The sequence below is a fragment of the Notothenia rossii genome (assembly GCF_949606895.1).
Source record: "Notothenia rossii genome assembly, chromosome: 3".
Lineage (NCBI taxonomy): Eukaryota > Metazoa > Chordata > Actinopteri > Perciformes > Nototheniidae > Notothenia > Notothenia rossii.
Genome location: NC_136901.1, coordinates 26229067 through 26256399, shown reverse-complemented (window position 1 = coordinate 26256399; position 27333 = coordinate 26229067). Strand labels below are relative to the sequence as shown.

At 42.4% G+C, this 27333-nt stretch overlaps 1 protein-coding gene across 1 annotated transcript; it reads left to right on the top strand.

Moving 5' to 3' along the window:
• Positions 1-27193, top strand: LOC307033750 (urea transporter 1). Its single transcript, XM_079672329.1, has 8 exons — positions 1-558; positions 982-1171; positions 2783-2911; positions 3603-3792; positions 7552-7699; positions 23656-23790; positions 25295-25344; positions 25864-27193. The coding sequence occupies exons 1-8, from the start codon at positions 432-434 to the stop codon at positions 26044-26046; spliced, it is 1152 nt and encodes a 383-aa protein (XP_079528455.1). The 5' UTR covers positions 1-431; the 3' UTR covers positions 26047-27193.
• Positions 27194-27333: the final 140 nt, after the last annotated feature.

The window sequence follows — 27333 nt, the reverse complement described above, 5'->3', positions numbered from 1 at the left end:
CGTACGCTGCCATAAAATGTGGATGAGTAGCTAAAATAGACAAACAGTGGGTGAAGGGATGTCACAGTGGTGCTGGTAGAGAGGTGATTATGAAATGGGATAAACGGAGCAGGATCTCACTCATCTTCATTTGCTTCAGTGCTGATGTCGATGGACTTTGTTCTTCTGTGGAATGGGTGCAAAGCCGAGTGAATACGTTACCCAACTAGCTTGTTTATAAGTCATCCCTTTAAGCCTCACCGGGGAGGAGAAAGGGAGAGGAGGAGAAGGTAAAGGGGATGACTAGGAAAGAAGAGGAGGAAACGGCAACAGGAGAAAAACCAGAGGAGCAAGAACAAGCAAAACTAAGTAAAGTGAAACTGGGATCTTCCAACATTGCAACAACATATTTTTAAAAACGTTTTCAGCGGTGTGGTGCAGCAGCTGCAGGGATGTGGATGGATACCAAAGCAGAGGAGAAGGAGGCCAGCAGGAGTCGTGCCAGCCTTGGCCAACGTGTGTTGAGCGGTCTACTGTTCTTTACTGGGGATATGGAGCACTTAAATAAGTACATGCAAGGTAGGAAACATCTTGAACACAGGTTTAAAATTGTCTGACCTTTAAGAAAATGTGTTCAGAAAATTGCATAATTCATCAAGTCTGAATCTTCTCACAGGACTCTGATTAATTGTATAACTTTGTAAAAAGAGCAAGTTGCCAAACACTAGGAATGTGTTTAACTGTCATAAATACATGACTGTGAAATGCTGATGTTGACATTAAAATATGCAGATGTTATCATTCAACAACTCCCACGGTGTGCGCTGCTGCACTCTTCCTCTACATAAAACATAATCATCATTAAACTCTCATCTTGGTTCTTGTATTAAACCCTGTATTGCCATCAACAAATCCAACAGGGGAACATGGATTTGTTTGTTATTGTACTATGTAGTCTCAGAGGGAAACAAATGTGAATCTGTTTTCTTTCTGTGTCTACAGACAAAGTGTTTGGGCTGCAGCTGGCGGTGTGGGGCCTGAGAGGGGTGTCCAGGGTGATCCTAGCCAGCAACCCGCTGAGTGGAGCTCTCATCCTGGCTGCTCTGTGCTGGGCCTCCCCCTGGCAGGCCCTGCTGGGGACTCTGGGAGTACTGACCTCCACGCTAACAGCTGTTATCATGGGCCAAGACGGGTAAATGTAAACACAAGAAAAAAACACAGAAGCTTGTAAAAGTGTACATTATTGTTTGCAAATGTAATGACCTGTGTATCTTAGAGCCACACAACATAAAAATGGCCCTTTTAAAAAACTAAGCCCTCGTTAAAAACCTGTCTGTTGCCTGGTAGCCGACCCTGTAACACAAGTCTATAATTTGCTCGACCTTCCGATAAAAGTTGATTGAGAGTTCTGCTTTAAATTCATGAGAATAACAGCTCCATGACTGAGAGCTCTCTGTTCCCCCGCACCCACTGCCTGCGTGTTCTTATTTAATAAATGTCCTTATATGTACAATAAGCCTCGAACAAAATATAAGATGCCAATATACTACATTATATAAGGTTTTTAAAGTATCTCAGTTAAGCTGGGGCTCCTAGTGTTTTAAAGTTTGACATGTTGAATTTATTCAGTTTTCCCCAGGGGCCTCAGCTCATTACAACTTTTTTTTCTTTTTCTCATGGGGACCATAAAAACGCTAATGTGGGTTTTAATCATGAAAACAATCTGATAACCGTTTATTATAAGTATAATTAATAAATGTTGTTAGCAATGCTATAATTCATTATTTCAACCATACATTTTTGCACATGATATTGTGCTTTATATACTATCAGGGGCGGCGGGTAATGAATGACTAGATAAGGCTAGAAGGCTAAGCCCTCCCTAAATGATTGGTCCCTTTTCTATTGTGCACTCCTTATCTTTGTCTCACGAGCTGCATCGTGGTTGTCAGTTAGTGCCATAGATATTTCGGAAGTTCTAGCATGTGCTCTGTGCCCGCAGCTAGCAGGATGTATGAGAAGGACGTGTGTATTTACATTTACGTGTATGTATGTTTACACAGAATCGGTTGGTGTCTCTGCATTACCATCATATCTTTAAATAATGATAAGAAAATAATTGTAAAACATCTTTCAGCCTACAGTTAGATGGACCGAATAAGATTAACAATCTTACTATATAAATATTTTTTTGGGATGTTTTTCAAATTATTAATTAAACATCTAGGATAATCATTCCTCAAACTCTTCATAATGTTTAGGGACGGTCAAAAACGAATGAACCATTGACAACTAATATCTCCTGCATCATTATGTAATGTTGAAGATGATTTACAAAGGATTTGGTAATCTTTAACACATTTTCAATATTGTATATAAAATGTTATGTGTGCCAACCAATTATAGCACTACTAATTATTACTAAAGATTATTAATTGTATTTAAGTAACAGTTACATATGTATTACCTAATGTGACATTAATTTACAGTTGAGCATTTTTAAACAATCAGTTTTTATAAAGTAACTAACTTACTGTCACTGTGTTACACAAAATAGGAAATACAATAATTGTGATAGGTGATTCCTGTGTGTGTGTGTGTGTGTGTGTGTGTGTGTGTGTGTGTGTGTGTGTGTGTCTGTGTGTGTGTGTGTGTGTGTGTTTGTGTGTGTGTGTGTGTTTGTGTGTGTGTGTGTGTGTGTGTGTGTGTGTGTGTGTGTGTGTGTGTGTGTGTGTGTGTGTGTGTGTGTGTGTGTGTGTGTGTGTGGGTGTGGGTGTGTGTGTGTGTGTGTGTGTGTGTGTAGTGCTGAGGTGTCAGGAGGTCTCCATGGGTTTAACGGCATGCTGGTGTCGATGCTGATGGGGGTGTTCAGCTCGGCTGGAGACTGGTACTGGTGGCTGCTGCTGCCCGCCTGCTTGGGCTCAGCTACATGGTGAGACACACTCTCAACGGAAATTGTATTAAGCAAGTGACCATCACCAGAGGGCAATCTGGGTATAGAGTATGTCACAAGAGAATGAGCATAAAAAAACGATCTCCAGAAGTGTTCACTTAGAGCAGCTCTCTGAAGCGCCTCTTTAAAGTCTTTACACTGAGTGCAGACCAAGATTAAAAAACAAGCGATCAGAACATCTTAGCTCCACATATCACTTCTTGTGAAAGAAAGAAGTGGCATGATTTGTTATTATTTTCTTTCACATATGACAGTAAACTAAATATCTAATGCTGTGAAGGATCAGACAAATAATTTGTAATAACATTTTCTAAAATATAAGGGATATTTTCCTTTTCATTATTTTTGAGACAATATGGGGAAGACAAATTACATTTACATAATTATTAGTGGTACTGTAGGTAGGGTGTTTTTATTTAAATGTAGTCCTCATATTTAATTATATATTAATCTTATTTATGAAGATGTTGCTGATTTGTTCTGCCAGAGCAGTTGTGAGACACAGTAAGGAACAGTATGGGAGAAATGGACACCAACAGGGAATCTATGTTGGCAGGCCTCTGTATTTATTGTCAATATGAACACCATACAAGTCGACAAAAATCACCCAAACGAGGTCATTTCATTAAAACTGACCTCCACCCTCTAACCCCCCCGTCCCCATGTCCAGTGTGTTTCTGTTCAGCGGTCTCGCCCCGCTGTTGGACCGCTGGGACTTGCCTGTCGCGGTGTTTCCCTTCAACATCGTCATCGTTCTCTACCTCCTTTGTACCGGCCCATACAACCCCTACTTCCCGCACCACCCGGCTACACCTGCAGGGCCGATGGAGATCAACGCCACTGAGCTCATGGCAGTGGAGGTGAGGCGATCCAATGTTTGATTAAATGGTTGTTTAAAGGCTGCGTTAACAGAGGTAGTAGAGGTTGCTGTTTAAAAGCAAAGTCTACAATCTAGATTTGTTTTCTTTGTGCTGGGTTAACTTGATCAATGGCAAAAAGAAGGATTAGTTTTGTATTACAATGTCAAGTCTTAAAAACACACGTTTTTTGAGGGGGTTTAACAAAAACACTGAAAAACGGAACCCAGACATCTGACTTGAAATCATCAGTGCTGTTGTTCCGTAATCTCAGTGAAATGTAGGAACACGGTATACACACATATGTAACCAACTATAGAAATCTGAAAAGCTTGCAACTTCACAGTCAGCCAGATCATTGACCTTCACAACAACAAAAGTATACCATCCCAGCAGACCTGAAGCGTCTGGGGAGCCCCCAAGAAAGCTTGACCGCATTCGATAAATACATGAGAAAAAACTAAAGGAAATGACCAGCGTGCAAGTTGTCACTGTGACAAGTGGTAGTTTGCAGAGCTTTGAACAGTGATTTTCACCACGGCCCGCCTCCAGAGCCTCAAAGCTGTCCAGCTGTCCTCTGTGGGGGTCCTGTTGATACTGAAGTCACTCTGTGCAGAGGCCCACAGTCAAGCACACCAACATTATAATTTATGTAACCCATGAGATCATTTTTTTCTTATGTTTTGATTTTGAAATTTCCCCCAAGAAATACAGGTGTATAAAATTGTAAGTTTCTCCCATTTGTATTGTGAAATAAATATTTCTCCTAAATCTTTTTTATATTATAATTTGTGGCTTGCACATCTCTGCCCAACTACTGGGCTGCAGTGTTCAATAATCTGTCACAGGTATCGAGCCTAATGCCATTACTGCTGGCAACCCTCAGCTGCCTTTTCCTATAGGCTCAGAGCAAATCTGATAACCTTTGTAACATTATTGGCAACACTTATAATACTAAACAGATGGAAATCACCATCGCCACTTTCCCTCAGTCTTAAGAATTGTTCAATAATTTACAGCTGGAAAGAATCGGTTACACATTGAAAGGCTCCTCGAGGAAGTCAAATATATCTGAGGTTATTATGTGTTAGATGTGGTGTGTTATACAACCAATCCAACGGTGTGTGTCGTTGTAGTTGTAATGTGTTGTGTTTTGTTTTGCTAATGTGACAGTCAACCACAGCCAATTTTTGATTCTTCTCAATTTGTGTTTAAAAACCAACAAAGTTCATAAAAAACTTAGATTAGAAGTTTTAAAGGGAACTGATAGCAGTGACATGTAAATATGGATGATTGTAAAACCACAAAGCTACCTTTCGGTGTGTCTGCTATGTTGCAGTGAACAAGTTAGGAGCACAATATGCAAAGGATCAGCCAGCAATGACTCACCAGTTACCTAGCAACAGTTACTGATGAAGTTCCTGTTTGGAAATTGTAATAAGCCCAAACTGGTTTAATTAGCATTTCATGATGATTAAAAACTCACAGTGGAGGTTAGGCTGTTTCAGGAAGTCATTTTTTCCGGTTTCTGTGGACTTAGATTGTGCAGCAGGGAGAAGAAAACCTACTGGCTAAACCTATGACACTGAAAGTCACTTTGAATAAATACCCTGTAAAGCAAAGAAACAGTTTGCTTAGACCACTGAAGTGCAATGAAATGCAGTCGCCTTGAACTGCTTCTCACGAGACTTTGGCAACAAACCGAGACTCCAAGCAGCTGCTGCTTTAGATCTCTGTGAACCAGCTGGCATCTCAATGCTCCAGGAGCAACTGAAATGCAATCTTCATGCTTCGGTTTGGAAACAGGCACACCTGATTATGTGATACGAATTGGAAAAGCTCCATCTTCTTACAAATGTATCGAGTGTGCATAAGGATTGCATTTGTGTATATATTGTGTATCACTACTTACAGTTCAATAGTATTTTATGTGGACAACAAAACCAAATGCAGGTGCAACACATTTGATACTTTCTCAAACATATATAGAAATGTGTAAAGGATAAGGTTATGGGTGTGATTCCTTCTGTATCTCATACAGGCCCGATCAATAGTGATCGGGGCCACAATATGATTCAAACTCGATTTTCGAGTCAGTTCCCTGTGCTTGGTGTGGAAAATGATAGCATGAAAGCGTAAAGTGTTTGTATAAGTGAACTAATTGCAATACTGTAATCACACAAAGGCAAACTAAGGAGAAAATGTATCATTTGTTAATGCTAAACTAGCACAACAAGAGACATTTGACTTTTAACATCTTTGAATTCTTCTCAGTGACTTATAGAATGACGAGTAACAGTTATATCTAATACTGGTATTTTGTGTGATTTGTCTCCAAATGACACAATAGTGCTTGACACAACCTTAACTTAGATGTAGGATAAGTATCCATTGGACGCAACACCAATCTTTAAAAAATCAGATGGAGGAATTAATCAATCGTTCAGAAAATACTAAATATATAATAGATCCCCTACACAATATTGTAGATGGAAATAATGGGTGGAATACCTAACTAGACATGTAAGGAGGTTTGGTGGTTGTTTGTGTGTTTCTGAATCGAGGCACGGTAATTGCCAGGAGAGCTGAAGGGTGGGATGTGTATCTTTGCACACAAGGATCAGCGAACTGCCTGTGAAGTTGTCTAAACTAGATTAGATATGCTGACAAAATCCCCTCGGTGCTGTTACGGTTCCTGGAGACAAGATTTACACCAAGTTCTATTAACAAGCATCACGCCCCGTGGCACAGTATGTCCCTGACACTAGATGATTACTTTTCACAGTTTTTCAGGCCAGGAGAGATGTTTTCTCTCTCTGTTTCCTCCTATATAACAGAGTCTCTCCCTCGTTTCTTCTTCTTCACTCATTCGTCTGTCCCTCCCCTTTTTTAAATGCTCCATTTTCATTTCAGAAATTCCCTTTGGTTTGCTTCTTGGGAGATCTGAAATCTCAAAATCTTATTTTTATCTCTCCGCCCCTCTCCTCCCCATCTCCCCAGTCTCTATCCATGTCCCTGCTCTAAATTTCAAATCTCATTCCTCTCTAACTTGCTACATCTTTCATCATCACTTTCAATAGCCTTTGTTTTTTGGAATCCTTCTTTGATCCTCAATTTGTGTAACCACATTTTCAAGGACAGCACATAAAGTCATTTTTTTTGTTACAGTCCTAGACGTGAAATAATCGTCTTTTATTTCCTGTTTTCTTTTCTATTGCTCTCCCTCCTTTACTTCCACCCGTCTCTGTTTCCTCCTTCCTTCTTTGCTCCTCTCCTTCTTCCTCTGTCTCTCTGGGGATGTGGATGACGTGGATCCTATTTATATTTAATGTCTCCAGCTCTCTCTGCTGAGGCTCTGGGTGCACTACCACAACAGCGTATTTAATCCTTCCCCGCACAAACACACCAACCTACACACACGGGTGTACACACGGAGGGTATGCACAAAGAGTTGTGTCGAAGAGATATAATTAAACTGCATTTATGACTTGTAAATATCAGCGACTGGCAGGTGCACCCATCCTGTCGCCATGGAAACTCTTTACACTTTACTGGTTGTTGGGAATGCAGCGTGTGTGTGTTTACTGTGTGTAGAGAAGAGAGGCTGGTTTTAACTGGAAAAGAGCTGCTCATATTTTATAATTATGTTTTCATAAGTGTGCTCTTGGGATTTAATACTTAATATAAAAAGTGTTTAATAATGATTTTCAATATGCTTCAACTCATCTCAAAATCTCCTTTTGACTTGTGTCCCTGGTGCAGGTACTGCGTGGCATCCCTCTGGGTGTGGGTCAGATCTTTGCCTGTGGGGCTCTGGGGCCCTCGCTCCTCATCCTGGGGGCCGTCCTGCTCTACTCCCCCCTGCTGGCCGCCCACGCTCTGCTGGGATCAGCAGTAGGAACGTTGGCTGGTGAGTCTCCATCTGTGTGTTTGCATGTGTGTGTGTGGGAGTAGTGGGAGCATTAGCAACATGGGAACAGTATATTATTGTTTTATAGGTCATACTGTGCATGATAATGTGTACCAGCCAACTCCTTTGACATTACTGGTTTAATCCTGAATTCCTACAATAGTTGGTACTTTTATCTTATATCGTTTTTACTTGTCAAGGTCTTGGCCTTTTCAGTGCCATTATCTCTTGTATCACACTCATCCTTCTTGGTTCTTTGCTAACAGGGAAAGCTCCAACATTTCACACATCAATGTCATTGTACTAGTCATAGGGAGTTACTCTGTGAAAACAGTTGTGTAATAATGTCCTTTGTGGCTCTGGAGGAGATTATTTTGAGAAAATAACCACTGATGATATAATCAGTTATGTCAGCTTGGGCACAAAGACAACATTTATCACAAAAAGCCTTAAGTTGTTTGTGTATGCACGCAGGAAGGACGTCACAAAATATTGTGTTATGTCATATAAAGGTAGGAACGAGTGTTACTAGCGCCTGCTCTGTATAAGTAGGGGTGTCGCCGTACTGATGATCACCTTGGTTTTTGATCATGTAATATTGCTATTACAACGTTTTGGGAATAGAAGGGCCTTAGACTGCAGAGTGCAGACAGAACACAACATGGAGAGTAGGGATGCTCCGATCAGGGTTTTTGGGGCCGATCGCCGGAATCAGTATCGGCCAATACCGATCCGATCACAGGGTGGGTGGGGGCTAAGGGGATCTTCCACTTAAAGTGATGTTTAAAGCTCAGTTAATGGGCCTCATTTTTATATTGCTTCAGTTTATAATCGTAACAGATTGAAAGTTCAGATTTTTTTTCAATAAATAACGCGCTTCCACAAACAGCAACCAACAAACAACATAATTATTACATTCAAATGAAGTACATTATTCAAGTTTACATTAATTTTGGATAATAACACTGGAGAAATGAGCGGAAGCACTCTCCCTCTCTCCCTCTTTTCCTCTCTCCCTCTCTCTCTCTCTCTCTCTCTCCCTCTTTTCCTCTCTCCCTCTCTCCCACTCTCTCTCCCTCTCTCCCTCTCTCCCTCTCTCCCTCTCTCTCTCTCTCTCTCTCTCTCTCTCTCTCTCTCTCTCTCTCTCTCTCCCTCCCCTGACAGCCTGTCAGTATCTCATGCGGCTCACTGATCCAGTGATTAGTGACCGGACAGTGAAGAATAAACACATTTATAACTAGTTGAGCTAGTTCCAGGGGTAGATAAACTAGCTAAGTGTGTTAGGTCTAACTCTTAGTGTGTGTTTTGTTCCGTGATCCGGTAGAGCTGCAGGTGATCCTGATCTCTCTCTCTTTCTGCTTCACACACGTTGCATACCGCAATTTTATTGTCTTTTTCGGACACCTTAAAAAACTTCCAGACTGGTGAAGCCATTCGGCGAGCTTTGACAGAGAAAAGTCTTGTGTATTTTGCGTCATCTGATCGGCTCTCCTGATCACCCTTTCTAGAGAGCAGCGATCACACTATCAAGAGTGAATATCGGCCGATAACGATCAGAGCATCCCTAATGGAGAGAGTTGCAAACGGACTCACACAGTGTTGACGTTTCGGTTTGTCGGCACCTCAACCCCTAAACCGCAGGGGCGCCCTCATTGTGTCCTTTAATCTGTCCCTTGTGAGTTCCCCAACTTCAAAAAATCCCACAGCTGACTTTGGCTGAGAAGAGTACATCTTTAACAGAGCCAGTTTTATTTCACACAAAGAAAACTAGAGCACCAGGCTGTGGAACATGAAGGCTCAAAACATTAGGGCAACATCATATCATAATGCTGAACAACCCAACAATTCAAATCCAAACTTAGTTTGAAAGTTAAACTTACTTCATGATTTTTCATTGCACCCTCACCACTATGGTATATTTAAATAATATAACAAAACATAAGTAATATAACTATATATATATATATATACAGACTACCTGTACTTGGTTGCTGACACCTCATTCTGCTAGTGAGGTTGCTTAATAAGCCATACCTTCGCCCAAAGCACAAAGCAATATCATTAACTCGTGTCTTTGGTAGCAGTGTGTACTTAGCATTTATTAAACAATCAGTCAGGACCTCAAGTAGATTGCAGGCTCAGGTGCCTGCATGGCAAATGTTGAATTACTGTGTGTTTCAACAAGCTTAAATTCAGGTACGGATTTATTAGAACCCTCTGGCACTAAGGCTTTAGGACAGACAGCAGCCTGTGGGCACATTGAAAAAAGAGACAAAGCAAGTAGCCGGGCACTGATAGGCAAACACACCAGTCTGTGGCTGTGTGCTCCTTACATGTACATCACTGTGACTCTATGCAGAGAGAAAGACTTTGAAGACTTCAGCCCCCTGCTTCCGTCTGCTGCTTAGAGTACAACACAGTGTCCTAAAACACTTTGTTGTGTGTGTGTCTATGTGTGTGATTGTAGCTATGAGTCATACTGTAAAAGGCGGAGTGGGGGTGAGCTTGCACATGCACACTGCTGCAATAACAACAACAGTGGAGATGTGATCAGAGAGATGGGACTGTAATGAGAATGTGTCAACAACGTGAACGGGAAACAAGCAACGTAGCAAACATGGTGTTTACTGCTGCCATTTGCATATTCTCTACACTTCTCTTTATTTTCATCATGTTTTTCCATTTTTTCTCCAGTGAGCCATTTTAGCCCAAATTAAGTCTTTTAGAGCCTTTATTGATCTTGAAAAGCTCCACCATAGTTTAATGTTTTTCATTTGGACACTTGTAATTCGGGGTAATTCATGCTGCTGTTTGCTTTTCCTCGAATACCGAAGAACACAGGGCATATGAAATTAAGTCTGGCTCCATTGTTCTGGTTGCCTGGGTTGATTTAGCTCTTTATATGTCTGAAGAATAAGGCTTACAATATTCTATACCAGGTCTGCGACTAACAATTATTTGTATTATTGATTATTTTTACATTAGTGTCTTTATTGATGCTCTGCGCTTTTAGAATAGCATTCCAAGTATCATTGCTTTCGTCAACGTCTCATTCATCTCCACCTTTGGTCCTGTTCTCGTCAGATTCATAATTTCTTTCAACTGTGAGAATAACAGAGGGACACATTATTATAGATAGGCCATGTTTAGAGCTGTCATTCACAGCAGTGTGGTGTAAACTATAACCACAAGGGGTTTCCAGAGGAGGAGAACAGGGGCTGTATGTAGGCCACAGCCTCCACCTCTCCATTTATTGGAGAATAATTCTAGAAATGCTTTATAGTGAGATCAAATACAGGAGAGAAGAGAGAGTGAGGCTGTAGAGTCCGATGTGTGACATAAAGGGAACTTTTCCAGTGAGATGCTCACATCTGCCACTCGGGTTTGATTTATTCTTGTGATGATGATTTTGTTTATGCAAAAAGGATTCTATGTGCACATTGGTGTTTATTTATGACCTGTATTACATGGCAAAGTTGTAATACAACAAACCATATCATCTTAATTACCGTAATTTTCGGACTATAAACCGCACCTGAATATAAGCCGCAGCAGCGGCATACCACTCTCGGTTCCACTTTTACTTTTGCGCGCTACCTGTCTCACTCTTTTCCGGCCTCCAGCTTTTCCTGCTGGAACCCGCCGCTTAAAGGTGGGGGTCCGCGGACCGGCCATAGAGCCCATAGAGTTAAAGGTGGTGGCCGTTAGCTGTAAAAATCCATAGATTAGCCGCACCGTTATATAAGCCGCAGCGTCGAAAAATAGGGGAAAAGGCGCGGCTTATAGTCCGAAAATTACGGTATACATAACAGGCCTTAAAGGCACAACAAGTAGGTCATAATATCCAATCCTTGGAAAACTTGAAAATTCAAAGATTGATTGCGATTTATGTTTAAATATCTGCAAAGTTTGTGAATTAAGCTGTACTTTTGGTTAAATAACTTGCAAATCCCCCAAATGATCTATCTATTGCCATCATCGGGTCTATATATCACATTTTGTATTTCTAGATGTAGACGGACTGCCTCAGATCTACAAACCTTAACCAATTAATCAAGATGTTGTCATTGTGACCATGTAAGCATGCTGATATTAGCATTTAGCTTAGGCACCACCTTGCTTTAATACAGCCTCATAAATCCTCTAGCATGGCTGTAGACTGTTAGTCATCTCAACATCAACTCAACCCTGTACAGTTAAATAGACATTTTATAGAGTAGGATTTAATATCTGAGAGAAAGAAATATATAAAGAAGGACAAACATAAAGGAGACAAAGAAACTGCCATGTAGAAAAAGGCCAATAACAACATCTGAGATCTGGCCAGTGCTGAAAAATGAGCCCACATCCAGAGCAATCCATTCAGCTGCCTCCACAAACCGTTTCCCCCCCTCCAAGGCCTCAAAGGACAGAGTGATTGATTCACCAGCTGAAGAAAGACTGAAGTCTAAGATGCAAATTTAGCCATTAAACATGAACACTGGAGAACCACACGGCCTCATATGCATTTCATTTCAGTTGTTCATCCCAACCTTTAGCCCCGTCCTCCAGTCTGCAGCTAGTCTCTGTTGTTGGATGCAGGAAGCATCTGGAAAAGAGGAGAGTGATATTGGGTTTGATATGATAAGAGCTCTCTGGCTCATTCTATTACCATAGACAATTTCACAGTGGGACTCACCCACACACACATACATTAACATACGCACATATTAAAACAACTGTAACAAAATGTATTATCCTCTGAGCCCTCCCTCCCACATAGCCATTAGTCTTTGACGACACCCTTTATGTGAGGAGCAGAGTGAGACGGTGGGATGAAGGAAGCAAGGAAGGAAGAGAGGGAATGATAAATAAAGAGGGGATGGTTATAATGAACAGGAAGATAGACAGGAAGATAATGAAGTGCGGAATGAGGAAAAGACGGGATGAGTGCAGAGGGAACATTTAAAGGCAAAGAGGATAGCTGAGAGGGGGAAGAGGAAGAGGATGGCACATTAACCCAGAGTGAGGAGGCAGGACGGGCGTGGTCAGTCTGCTTCAGGACCAGAATGCTAATCTGCCGCACACAGTGCCTGGTGTAATAAGGAAACCAATCAGAGCACAGCCACAGGGCCGTTTATCTGCAAAATGGCCTGCTTCTGCAGAAGAAATCTCTGGCAAGCCCCGCAGTATTAATACAGCAGCAATGGCTAACTACATTTATGATAACTTACATTTTTTCATTTAAGTCATTGTATCGTATGTTAGGCACCAATGGTAACGCATTATAGTTTAACTGCTATGCATTCAAGCGTTTGAAATGAGTTTGGCAGGGCTTACTCAACCACAATGTTAGAATTAGCATAAGCGCTAATGAGAAATGTATGTTTTGTAAGTACCAGGCTACTGAGCACGGATCATTATTTCCTATTTCCGAGGAGCACATTCAGCTTAGCAAACATGTTTTTATTACTCATCTTTGTAAAAAAACAACAACATTCCTGCTGTAGGGTTCATACCCCACCAACGTGAGTACTGTTCGTATTGTTAAACAGTTGGTAGGCAGTTGATTTCTTTCTGGGCGGGGTTCAGGACATATGGCCTCTGCGACGCTGGGTGTTGCCAGGTGAAACAATCTTCCAAACATTAACCAGAGAGGGGCGAATCTATCTATTGTTGCATTATGCTGCTTCCTGGCCTTTGCAGCTGATCTCAGTGGCCTCACTCGTTTTGATGACATCGCTATGGCCCCTCGTGTGGGTTTAGAGACAGTGCTGCTGCTGCTGCTGCTGCTGCTGCTGCTGCTGCTGGCTGCTGCTGCTGCTGCTGCTGAAGGCCAGCAGAGAAAAGGTCAATGCTTTGGGGCTAACTGAGATGCATTTGGTCCAGTACGTCTCCCTGTCCCCTTGCATATATCTTCAGCTTCACAGCGCACTGTTTGTTTTGTACGAACATGAGAAATTGACCTGCTTCTCACCCACCAAACACATCAATATTCTGCAGCAGTACTCGCCAGACTGGATGAATGAATCAGGACTGAAACATGTAATATATAAAACGAGCATCAATACTTTATTTGTCATTTTAAAGGCTTTTTTAAATGTTCTTCTGGTTCATTCCCTCCCACTCGTCACAAGACTATTTTATTTTATTTAGCAATTTCTCCAGGTTCAAGTTCAATTTACACAAACGTGATATCAGTGTTGTCTTTGAAGGTGTCAGATACTTCAGGGTGCTTACTACCACTTCATGTAAGGACCCTGTTGCTACAAATGTTCCTCCTCTTGGTCACCTGCTGGTCTTCCGCCTCATATTTCTGGCTTTATTGATTCCCTCAACCCTAACCCAACAGCCCATCTGAAATTGAGTTGGGAGCAGGACTTTGGTGAAGACATGGGGGACCTTATTCTGACCTAGTCTACTCTGAAATAATAATAATAATAATAATAATAATGCATTTTATTTATATAGCGCTTTTCACAACTCAAAGACACTTTACAATATGAGGGAGGGTAGACAAACAAGGACAGGCAAACAAGTAAGTATAGTAAAATAAGAAAAATAAATAAAAAGGCAGTCAAGAGGAAGTTGATTGAGAGGAGGGGGGCTTATGGGTGGACAGTAGGCATGGGCGGTATCATTTTTTTCATACCGTCATACCTTGCTGACATCATACCGTGGTATACGGTATATGACGGTATCAGTCCCAATTTAAGGGGTAATTTCTCCCCAAAAAAAATGTTTTACTCACTATATCAACAGCCCCACCAAAAATATTTTCCACCAGCCGCCACTGACGGTATGACTTGGGTCGACTTGAGTGAGGTGGCGTTCGGCGGCAAATAGATGTTTCGAACGGTATATTATATTTTCGGTGTAAAATGCAGCCCGAGCCGGTAGACGCTCGCAAAGTGCCGCGACGTGCGCGCAAGTGCAAAACAAGGGCTGCATACATGACACATTGTGCAAATGGCACATTTTGAGATCGGATACAGGATGCGTTTGTAAATGTCCGACGTTGTTTCCATAGTGAGCTAAGTTAACAATATATCATCATACATAAACATTTTCCGGGAGTAAATACTTGACTTATTGAATAAAGTTTGCTATATTCACTAACTACTTTGGCAATATTATTCCGTGCATGTGTTAAAAACCTTATTTCCATTTGATTCATTGGATTACTCGCGTGAATGTTTAGCACGTAAATGCTTTCGTTTTTAAAACCGTCCGACCTCGACTACAAAACCATCAACCAGTTGCATAGGATTAAAAAATGTCAACACTCACTCACCCCGTCTTAAACATTCCCAAAGAAGTGCCTCTGTCTCTCGTTGTGCTGGATGAAGTCACTGGCGACGAGTAAACCCAAAATAGTCCCAAACAGGCGCATAGGCATTTTTCTTTTTTACTAGTTGTCCGAGTTCGGGGCCGGCAAATGCTGCCGCCATCTTGCTCAGCTCAGCTCTGTGCTGAGCTCTAAGAGCGGGAAAGACGGACTGCCCTCCCCTGCCCTCTGCTGGCGCGTGCTGTGCATTACAACCAATATCGTCCCTGTCAAAACTCCGTGTCAGTGTAATAGAATGAAACGCATCTGTGATTTGGCGCACAGTCTGTGACGTCACGGTATTGAAAATCATACCGACGGTATTTCGAAATACCCTGGTATACCGTAATACCGTCATACCGCCCAAGCCTAGTGGACAGAGTTGAAAAGATGTGTTTTGAGGCGGGACTGAAAGACTGTGAGGGACTCAGAGTCACGGAGATCTTGGGGGAGGGAATTCCAGAGCCTAGGAGCTGCCACTGAGAAGGCTCTTTCCCCAAAGCTGCAGAGTGTGGAAGTGGGAATGGATAGGAGTCCGCCTGCGGTGGATCTGAGGGACCGTGGGGGTTGATAAGGAGTGAGAAGGTTTGTGAGATAAGGGGGGGCCAAATGGTGGAGTGCTTTGTAGGTGAGGACCATAATTTTGTAGTTGATGCGATGGGAGACAGGAAGCCAGTGGAGCTCTTTGAGGACTGGGCTGATGTGATGCCATGATTTGGTATGTGTGAGGAGACGTGCAGCTGCATTTTGAACCCGTTGGAGTCTGTTGAGGAATGTAGTGCTGATGCCGTAAAGAAGTGAGTTGCAGTAGTCAAGGCGGGAGGAAATGAAGGCATGGATTAGTGGTTCGGCTGCGGGGCGGGTGAGAGACGGTAGGATTTTTGCAATATTGCGGAGGTGGAAAAATGAGGTTTTGACTGTTTGGCGGATGTGAGGTTCGAGGGAGAGGGTGGGGTCAAAGATTACGCCAAGGTTGCGTGCCTGATTGGAGGGGGAAACAATGGTGCCATCGATGGTGAGAGTTATGTTAGTGACCTTGCTGAGGGTGGATTTGGAGCCAATTAGGAGGAGTTCTGTTTTGTTGCTGTTCAGTTTGAGGAGGTTATGTTGCATCCAAGTTTTAATAGCTGTCAGACAGGAATCGATGTGGGTAAGGGGTGGGTTATGGAGGGATTTGGTGCTGAGGTAGATCTGAGTGTCATCAGCATAGCAGTGGAAGTCCAGGTTGAAGTGGCGGAGTGTCTGACCGAGGGGCAGGATGTAAATGATGAAGAGGAGGGGTCCAAGTACTGATCCTTGAGGAACGCCTTGGGTTACTGAAGCTGTGGCAGAGGAGTGGTTGGGGAAGGAGATGAAGTGGGATCGTTCAGTGAGGTAGGACTGGAGCCATCTGAGTGCAATACCTTCAATACCAATATCCCTGAGTCGGGTGAGCAGGATGTTGTGGCTCACGGTATCGAAGGCTGCACTCAGGTCGAGGAGGATGAGAATATTGAGGGAACCAGTGTCAGCAGAGGTGAGGAGGTCATTGAGGACTTTGACGAGCACAGTTTCTGTACTGTGGTGAGGACGAAATCCAGACTGAAGGGGTTCATAAAGCTGGTTGGTTTGGAGATGGCAGTGAATTTGTTTGGCTACAATGCGTTCAAGAGTTTTTGAGAGGAATGGTAGGTTGGAGATGGGGCGGTAATTAGTGAGGGAGGAGGGATCGAGACCAGGTTTTTTGAGGATTGGAGTAACGGCAGCAGTTTTGAAGGGGACGGTTCCATGGGACAGCGAGGAGTTGAAAAGGTTAGCAAGATAGAGGCAGAGGACGGGGAGGCAGGACTTCAGGAGAGGAGTGGGTAGAGGGTCAAGGGAGCAGGTTATGGGATTTGAGGAACCGATCAGATGGAGTATTTCAAGTGGGGTAACGAGGTTGAACTGGGAAAGGCGGCGCTGGGGAGGAGGAGTCAGGAGGTCAAGGGAGATGGGGGGAGAAATGGTAGCGGTGGAGGTTGGGGGAGATGCTTGTATATCAGATGGAGCTGAGAAGGAGTGGTTAATGGCGTTAATTTTGTCTGCGAAAAACTGGAGGAATGAGCTGCAAGTAGCGGAAGTAGAAGTACTGAGGTTATCAGCACGGGGTTTGAAGAGCTTGTTAACTGTGGAGAAGAGGGTCCTGGGGTTACGGGAGGGGTCAGTGAAGATGTTGGAGAGGTAGGCAGATTTAGCGGCAATAAGAGCATCTCTGTATGCATTGAGATGGAGTTTGTAGCTTATGTAATGAACTGTGAGGGATGATTTCTTTGAAAGACGTTCAAGTTGGCGACCTCGCTGCTTCATTTTACGCAGTGCGGGTGTGAACCAGGGTGAGGAGGTCTTGAAAGTAACAGTTTTATTTTTGAGGGGGGCTAAAGTGTTGAGGGAGGTGAGTAGGGTGGAGTTGAGGTGGTTGAGCAGATCATCAGGTGAGCTGAGGGTTGCGTCCAGGGGGAGATTAGACGATAGCAGTTCGGAGAGATGGTTATGGTCAATGGAGTGTAGATTACGGAAGGTGATGTTTCTGGGTTGGCAGGGGTTTCTGGTGGAGGATGCAATGGTGAATTGTATGAGTTTGTGGTCGGAGAGGGGAAATGGGCAAGGGTGGAGGTCAATCACTGGGAGGTTGGTAGAGCAGACGAGATCAAGAATGTGTCCTTTGTCATGGGTGGGGAAGGTGACATGTTGGGTGATAGAGAAATTTTCCAGTAGGGTTGTGAATTCGGATGCCAACTTGCAGGTGGGTGAGTAAATGTGAATGTTGAGGTCACCAAGTAGTAACAGACGTTGAGACAGGGATGAGGCAAGTGTGAGGAACTCAGTGAAATCGGAGAGGAAGGAGGGATGAGGTTTAGGAGGCCGATAGATGAGGATGACTGTCAGTGAGGGAAGGGCTTTGAAGGCAATGAATTCAAAGGATGATACTGAGGGGAGGGTTAGTTCTATGATCTGGATGTTCTGATTGTGGATTACAGCAAGGCCGCCACCACGGCGGGAGGGGCGGTGTTTAGTGATGTATTTAAAGCCAGGGGGGGATGTTTGGTTGAGGGAGAAGAAGTCATCGGGCTGTTGCCAGGTTTCGGTGAGCAGAAGGAAATCAAGGGATTTTTCCAAGATTAGTTCATGGAGGATGAGGGCTTTCTTGTTGAGTGATCGGATGTTAAGGAGGGCAATATTAGTTGAGTGGGAGGGGCGTGGTATGGTCACAGGCTGAAGAGGTGAGAGGTTGTCCAGGTTGACAGTGCGGGGAGGAATGTGAGATGGGGGGAGGAGCGGAGAGGAGGTGGAAGGAAGTGTGTTATTATCAGTTTTTGGTGGTTGAGGGCGGTGGAATCCACTCCAGGTATTTGGGCCAGCTCTGAGCAGAGGGCAGTGTAATCCACTCCAGGTATTTGGGCCAGCTCTGAGCAGAGGGCAGTGGAATCCACTCCATGCATTTGAGCCAGCTCTGAGCAGAGGGCAGTGGAATCCACTCCAGGTATTTGGGCCAGCTGTGAGCAGAGGGCGGTGGAATCCACTCCAAGTATTTGGGCCAGCTCTGAGCAGAGGGCAGTGGGATTGATTGATTGATTGATTGATTGAAAAGTTTATTAACAGCTTGTATATTGGGTACAGTACAGTACAGCTCAAAACATACAATTGTTAAGGGGATGCAGACCAGAGAAAGACTCCCGTCTTGTTTACATCAGGGTCCCCCATTTCCAATTCATCATATCATTTAAGACATATAAGACATATTTGACATACAGATGGCTTATTTACAATTTACATACAGGTGGTTTTTTACATACAGATGGCTTATTTACAATTTTCATGTTAGATTTCGTTCTAATACATCCTAACCGGACATTTAAGACATACCAAGTCTACAGATATACAGTTAGTAACAGAGTCTAAAATGCGAGTATATACATAGATGGGGGGGGAAGCTGTCCATTGTACGACAGGTTGATATTTGTACCATTACCGGAGCCAGTTTTGCAATGCTCTCCCCCGAAGGTGCTCTTTAAGAGAGGTTTTGAAGGTAAGTATAGTTTTACTTTCCTTTACAGTAGTGGGAAGAGCGTTCCACCTTGATGTGGCATAATTGCGAAACGTGTATTCCCCTTTTTTTGTGCCAAATCTGGGTTTTACATGATTTGTGGAGCTCCCTCTGGTGTTATGATCATGGTATTCCTTGACCTTTGGGAAGAATTTTGACATGTACATGGGTACCATAGAGGTGTAGTGGATCTTGTAGACCAGGCCCATTGCAAGTAGCTGTACTCTGTCGTCTACTCTAAGCCATCCTAGGTTGTCAAAGTGGGCAGAGGTGAGGTGGGTTCTAGATGAAAGGTCAAGCAGTAGTCTGACCAGTTTATTTTGTGATGTTTGAAGTTTTAGTTTTAGCGCCTTGGAGGTGCTATGGTACCATAACGTGCAAGCATAGTCATAGTACCCTTGAATGAGTGCTCCTGCCAGAGTTTTCAGGGTGTTTTTGTTTACCAGAGAGGAGATCCGGTATAGGAATCTAGTTATTTGATTGACTTTTTTTATTACATTGGATGCCATTTTGTCACAGGAGAGGTTTGCCTCAAGAATAGATCCTAGGTATGTAATTTCCTTCTTACTTGTGACAATAATGTCACCCACTGCAACTGAGAAGTCGTCGGATTTGCTGAGATTATGTTTCGAACCGAAGAGAATGGATTCTGTTTTACCCAGGTGTAATGATAATTTATTATCGGCGAGCCAGGTGCAGATTCTGCCGAGCTCGGAGCTGAGGGTTTTTTCAACCTGCAATCTGCTCCTGTCAGAGACCAGCAGGGATGAGTCGTCCGCGAACAGGAACAAGTTGCAGTCACATGCTGATGACATGTCATTTGCATAAATTAGGAACAGTAACGGACCTAATATGCTTCCTTGTGGAACACCACAGCTCACTGGGAGGGGGGGGGGGGGACAGAGTACCGTTTACCTCCACCATCTGTTCACTCCCCTCCAGGTAGGATTGCATCCAGCTCACCGATAGTTTATCAAAACCAATTGCTTTTAGCTTGTCAATAAGAATGGGGTGATTGACAGTGTCGAAAGCCTTTTGCAGGTCCAGCATCACCATGCCGCAGTATTTGCCCTCGTCCACCTCTTGTTTGATGTGGTCGTTTAAATAAAGAAGGCATGTGTCAGTGGAGTGGGATGTTCTAAAGCCAGATTGAAATTCATAGATTAGTGTCTTGTCCGCGAGGTACTTTTCGACCTGTTCATATACAATTTTTTCCATGACTTTCGAGATGGAGGTAAGTATAGAAACAGGGCGGTAGTTGCCTGGGTCCAATTTGCTGCCCTTTTTGTGCAGGGGGGTTACTCTTGCAATTTTGAAGTCTTTGGGTACTTTTCCCTGTTTTATGGAGAGGTTAATTATGTGAGCTATGACTGGTGAGATGGCGGTTGCTGTGTCTCTGAGGAATTTGGAGGGGATATTGTCGTGGCCAGTGGCCTTGTTAGGTTGGAGGGCGCTCAGTTTAATGAGTACCTCTGCTGGTGTTACCCTTGCTAGACTGAAAACATCTTTGTGTACCCCTAGGTTTTTGTAGTAGGTCATGATGTGATCTACTCCAAAAAGCCCTGAGTGGGAGGGTAATTTATTTACAAGAGTTGTGGCTATGTTTGTGAAAAAAATGTTCAAGTACTTGGCCACGTCCAGTTTGTCTGTGATGAGCCTGTTATCTGTCTTTATGTTTAAGTTCAAAAATCTCGTTTTGAGTTTTTTACTGCAGCCAAGCTGGTTATTGAGTAATTTCCAAAGTTCACGGGGTTTATTTTTGTTTTCCTCAGTTTTGACATTGATGAAATTCTTTTTGGCAGTTTTGATCATGGAGCTTACGTCATTTCTTAGTCTGTTTCTTTCAATTTTTAGTTCAGTCACGTGGGCCAGGAGTTCACTGTTCGTGCTTTTGGAAATCATTGACTGACTTTTATGAAACTCAGAGCATTTTTTGTCCTCGGTTTTCATGGCGGTCGGTCAGTATGCCGGAGTGCATCCACGGCTCTGCGCGATTTTTTACCCTGGTTGTTCTTAGGGGGGCCAAATCATTGAGTATTGCAGAGAATTTATTTTTGAAACCAAGCCATGTTTCTTCAACTTGCGTACCACCGAGCTCATCTGACCAGTCCAGGCTCTCCAGTTCTAGGTTAAAGGCCTCGCTAGAGTAGTTTTTGAGGTCTCTAGATATGACTGTTTTGTGACAGCCGGCCTTTTGTTTTAGCCTTTTGCGGGTACAGAATATCATATAATGATCACTTAAACCACATGCTATAACCCCTTTACTGGAGATCCTGGACTTGTCAGAGGTCAGAATGAGATCAATGGTAGTCTGTGTTGTTTCACATACCCGGGTGGGTTGGGTGATTAGCTGGCTGAAGCCGTGCATATCACAAATCCTACTGAAGCACTTGAAGACGGACGTGTCTTTACGTTGCATATCCGTGCACCGGGCCCGGATTCAGATGGATGTCTCCCGCTAACAATAAGACCAAGACGATCATACTTCTTCGGTCTAGTTTGCCTGACGGGGGTAAGTACTTTTGCGTCGGGTTTGCAGTTAATAATGCATGAATGCTTGCACTTCCAAAAGCGAGGTGTTTCCTTTCCCAGCCGTTGAGAAGGTAAAAGTCATTGTGGATCATTTTATCCCCGCTTTTATTACTCTCCTTCTCTAAGTGATGTTGCCTCATTGATGAGTTGAGGTAGGAGTCCATAATCCATATTGTCATGAGGATGAAATATGTAAAAAATCGTGAGGAATAACCTCCAAAGCGGGAGCTCTCGAAAATGCGACCACTCATAGCGAAAACCGGATCCACTCCAGGAATTTGGACCAGCTCTGAGAAGAGGGGAGTGGAATCCACTCCAGGTTTTCGGTACAGCTGGGATTGTAACGGACCAGTGGTGGGTGTATAATATGGAGCAATAAGTGCGCTCAGTTGACATGACAGTTGTGGGACATGGCGGTTAGTCGACCAGATAGATGTTATGGATGATTTTCCGGACTGGGAGTAAACAAATCTGTGTTTGGAACCTCTATGGACATACCTCGGTCTGCGTAGAAGCCCGAGGCAATTGATGACAGACAAGCTTAGAGGAAGGAAGCGCAGAAAAGTTATTGAGATTAAAAAGTTGGGAGACAGAGTATCTTAACATCGTAGTGCCGCGGTAGGATGCTAGCGTTAGCACAGCGCTGGCTATGGTTGTAGACCAGCGGCGCTGAAAGTGGAGCTGTTGGCAGCCGTCAGACAGGATGAGAGGTCAGTTGCAGGCTGTCCTTTACAGCAGATGGGGGGACCGGCAGGAGCGGGAGGTTTAAAGAACCAGAGTCAGGGCCCACGGGGAGGGGCAGGACGAAGAATGGGGCTGGTTATTTGATGGATGGAGCAGCGTTAGCAGGTGGCAGGGTGTAGCAGGGTAGAAAACCAAAGTGTCCGTCAAAAATGGCAATCGGGTGTAACACATATGTCCAGATCAGAACACAAAAGCCACAGAATAGTTAGAAATCTATTGCAGTAGAAAGTGGTCAGAAACTCTTAGATTAACACAAAGAAAGACGAGATTTTCGGACAGAGAAGCGGCGAACAGTCAGCGCCAGCGTCCTCTCACGCCGAAGATAGCAATGTAGTTGTAGGAGTTAAATAGGAGTTAGTATAAGTAAGGATGGGTTTGTAGTTTGTTTATGTGTCTTGTCTGGCAAGTTAAATGCACTCCACTTTTGAAGGTTTGTACTATGTAGAATAAATGAAAAATACATGAGCAATACAAATAAATATAAGTTGTTTACTAAAATTAAGGAAATGTGAAAATAAATATGCAACTTAAAGGTCTCCATATATGTTTTGTTATTCTGTGTGATCTCCACCAAAGCTTTGTCTTTCTCTCATGTCGTTTACAGTTCCAGACTTAGATTGTTTCCTGTAGGTCAACTCAGGATCCCTACAGAGGAGACAGAAGGGCTCGTTAGGACTTCCCCTGCCCAGCTGACTCACCACCATCACATTACTTCTGGCTTAACACAGCCTTTTCCAAAATGGAATAAAAATAGAAATACAAGAGACGAACCAGACGAATCATATTTCAGCTCCTCCCTAGTGGTGCATCATATCCTGGAAACACGATTACACTAAGACTTCAAACTAATATCTATTAGCAGGCTTTTAATCAAAATACGTAAGCAGAGATTTTTACGTGTAGGACCAGATATTAATATTCCTTATTTGTAGTTATGAGGTAATGGAAGGGCAACCATACAACTGTATGTGTCGAGCGCCACCAAGTGGATGATTCTAGGCCAGCAGATTCAACAGATAAGTGACTCACTGTTTCTCTGATTATATATGTGGAGGTTTAATTCTCACTGTGTGTGTGTGTGTGTGTGTGTGTGTGTGTGTGTGTGTGTGTGTGTGTGTGTGTGTGTGTGTGTGTGTGTGTGTGTGTGTGTGTGTGTGTGTGTGTGTGTGTGTGTGTGTGTGTGTGTGTGTGTGTGTGTGTGTGTGTGTGTGTGTGTGTGTGTGTGTGTGTGTGTGTGTGTGTGTGTGTGTGTGTGTGTGTGTGTGTGTGTGTGTGTGTGTGTGTGTGTGTGTGCGTGTGTGTGTTTGACAGGGTTATCCATGGCCGTGCGTCATGAGTCTCTCTACTCGGGTCTGTCGGGCTTTAATGGAGCTCTGGGCTGCATGGCTGTTGGAGGACTCTTCTTCACCTTCAACTGGAGGACGCATCTCTACGCCATCGCCAGCGGTGACACACAAGCACACACTCACACACACACACACACACACACACACACACACACACACACACACACACACACTGTTGCTATCTTTTGTCCAACGTTTCAATGTGTAGCATATAGGCAACAGCTTTTTTTAGTAAAACTGTTTTTTACAGGAAAGCTAGTAGATATACATATATACACTAGATATATTTTCTAATCATAGCTACTTCAGATGCGTCAAATCTTTCTTGTGGTTTCAGGAATATTTAAACAATATGTATGACTTTATCTTTTGCTTTAATTGTCTTAACAGTATTCTGCCACAGGAGGGCGACCGACAGACACTAACACGATGATTTAATCTGATTAGTCTCTGTCCATGGTGCTGAGAAAACACAAGTGCAATACACTGCATATTAAATACACAACAATAGGACAGGATTCCTCAAATTAACACTATTTTTAATTAATTTAAATGTTTTCAATAAGTCATTTTGACGAATTTATAAATCAAGAGCATTATCAGTTCTTCTGGTTTTTACTATTTATAGGTACGAGTTTGAGTAAAATAAAAATAAAATGTTGTTCTATAAAGTAATGACAACATTTTTCGGTGTGGGAATTCAACAAACACTGAAATGAAAGAGCTACCAAAGAGGGGTCTCTTGATTTTTTCCAGAGCTGTATGTATATTTCACATCTTTCGAGAATTAATAATGGTACTTAATGCAGCCACATTGCGATGGCACTGTCTGTGAAACTAGAGAATTGCATACTAAAACATTCACCTTCATCCTTTTCTTATTTTAAATCTCAACATTGTTCATCCAGTCAAACAAGACAAATGTACCTGAGTTCCTAATTGCAGAATACATACAGTTTACATGTGACGCATGTGTGAATGGTATGTTTTTGCAAGTTGATGTAATTAGACTGAGTCCTCACTTATGGCATTGCGACTCCTCTCAGTAAATCATGACCTCAATGCTCTGCTGCTTATCAATAAGATGCCGAGTCATGCCTTCTAAAGAAAGTAAAGGGTTCTAGCCATTAATAACTACAGAAAGTCAAAACATGTTCTTAAAATAAAAATGATCACATGATTTCCAGCCTGCCCATTGTACCATAAAGGGACTTTGTTCCCATACATATTTCCTCTTCACTGTCATGCTATTTCTTAAAGTCCTTGGGTGATTGTGTCTGTCTCAAATGGTTGGAACTGGTTAATCATTGTGTCACCAGAAAGCCTGATTTAATTGGGCTATTTAGACCGGGCTTTCCTGTGCCCCTCTGAATTGATGAATACAGACAAACACATTTACAGCTCATCTGAAATTGCAGCTGGAGCACCGTGGACATTAGTGCTGATGGTTTGGCAGGGAGGTGATCTGCTCACATTAGGTCATTTGCTCTTAATTGGAGCTTTCAGTCTGAATCGACAGGGCCAACCTCTGTACCTGCTGCAGCAGACGTCAGAGAGTGAGACTGCAGATATATTTAGCCTAATTTCTTCTCCTCTGCACGCAGCTTTCCTCTCTGCATATGCTGACATCGCTCTGAGTAATCTTTTGGGAACGGTGAGTACACTCAGTTACAGCCACGTGTGCATAAAGCACTGACACTGAGAGGCCTTCGATATTTCATTCTTTTTTTTAAAAAGCCTAGGAGAACTTATTTGTAGCCTCACATTGAGCTATAGCATGGTTGCAGAACAATGTCAATTGGTGGGAACTACATATACAAAAGGAGGATGAAAACAGCATTAAACTACAAGTGCTCTTTCTTTCTTGGCTAAAAGGCAATTTGTAATATAATGTATTGCTACATTACTTCAAGAACATTTGAGTTTCTAACCAGTGCTTCAACAAATGATTCATTAAGATGAATAAATTAAACAGCAGTTTTATATAAAATAATTGTAATTGAAGTACACCAAATAATTGATATCATTGTAATATTGTAATTTTAAAACCATGTATCTGAATGTATTTGTTATGCATTTGCCTGATATTAAAAGACAAAATTATTTAAGAAGGTCGAAGTGGACGTCTGACTCTAGTATAAACTACAAATACTTTCCCTCTCTCATCCCCTAGGTTGGTCTCCCAGCCTGCAGTTGGGCAGCTACTATGATAGCCACACTGATGTTGCTGCTCACCGGCAGTTTATCAACGTACCGCATCCCCATGGGTCAGGTGATGTCCCCTGAATACAACTTGCGCTCCCGCAAACAATGGAAAGCTGGGAAAACCGCAGAAGGGGAGAGCACTGATGTGTAACGTATTGTATCAGTACTTAGTACACGATGGATGTACTTTTGGACGGGTTGGACCAAATATATGCATTTTTATTATAAATGTTACAAATATATATATTTATACAGTATATATGTTCTTAGAAAACATTGCCATTCATCATAGTAACTTCACATTTTGTCCACAAAGTGGCAGTGTTTGTTCAGCAACTAGGTTCTGAAAATGTTTGGTAAATATAAACCTCTGTATTGTATTGAAGTTAAACTATTTTTATAAAATATATACAGTATAACAATTCTTTCCAAGTTTTGCTACTTGTGTTATTCCATTATGCCAGTTTTAACTCAACACATTGCATACAAAGCCAAAGAAACAGCCAATTTGAAGGGAAATCAATATTTTAATAGGCAGGAAATTAACAAGTCGGTTCAATAAAATCAATCGTTTTTAAGCGTTAATAAAAACACAGACTGAATTCAACAGTAATTGTTTTTTCACCCCTTCATTACGCTGCATAGATACACATAGAACTCCACTGGGACTCAATGTAGGAATAGACGTAAACATGTATCTGAATGCAGGCAGACGGTGAGACAAGTACACGTGATGTTGTTATGAATCAGAAAGAGTGATGAGCTGTTTAGGCCAAGAAGAAGTCATTATTAATATCATTATTTTTAATGTTATTAATACATTGAAATCTTCTTAAATGAAAAAGTGAAGGTGTTAATTGTGAGACTTTTCACAGTGCTTCATTTTGCCTGTGTAGATGATTATTTCCCCAAAACATCTACATTCCCAAACACACACAAGTCCCCATCAACACACAAAGCATCCACACCAGCCTAATGTAAACAACAAAACAAAATCATATTTAAAGTTTATTAAAAAGATTCTCAAGTGAAGTGACATACTTCAACAATAACGTTTTCTAAGAATGTTCTTTGAATCATGCATTTCTGTCTCAGTGCTTTTCAGGATTTCTTTATCTACATCATTATTGGGTCTTCATTATTTGATCAAGATCTACCTCACAGACAATGGTGATGTAATGAGACGAAACATACAAAAGTGCCTCTCAGTCTGTGATTGATCAAGCATGATAATATTAATAAATTAAAAAAAGGTAGAAATATAAATACGTGCACAAATAGTACTTGTGTCCTTGAAGCTGCTTTACAAAAAAATGAACATTCGTAGTTTTATGTACTTTCAGTTGAAGGTTTGATTGTGAGTGCTTTTGTGCTTCTTTAATATGACTGTGTGTGTTTGTGTGTGTATGCTTATGTTCGTTATCGGTCAGAATGAAGG

Bases quoted from the DNA above. Each gene is read 5' to 3' on its own strand.
- LOC307033750 (XM_079672329.1), top strand. From the start codon at position 432: ATGTGGATGGATACCAAAGCAGAGGAGAAGGAGGCCAGCAGGAGTCGT. The intron at 3,793-7,551 runs GTGAGGCGATCC...TCCCTGGTGCAG, and splicing joins CTGAGCTCATGGCAGTGGAG to GTACTGCGTGGCATCCCTCT. The intron at 25,345-25,863 runs GTGAGTACACTC...CTCATCCCCTAG, and splicing joins TGAGTAATCTTTTGGGAACG to GTTGGTCTCCCAGCCTGCAG.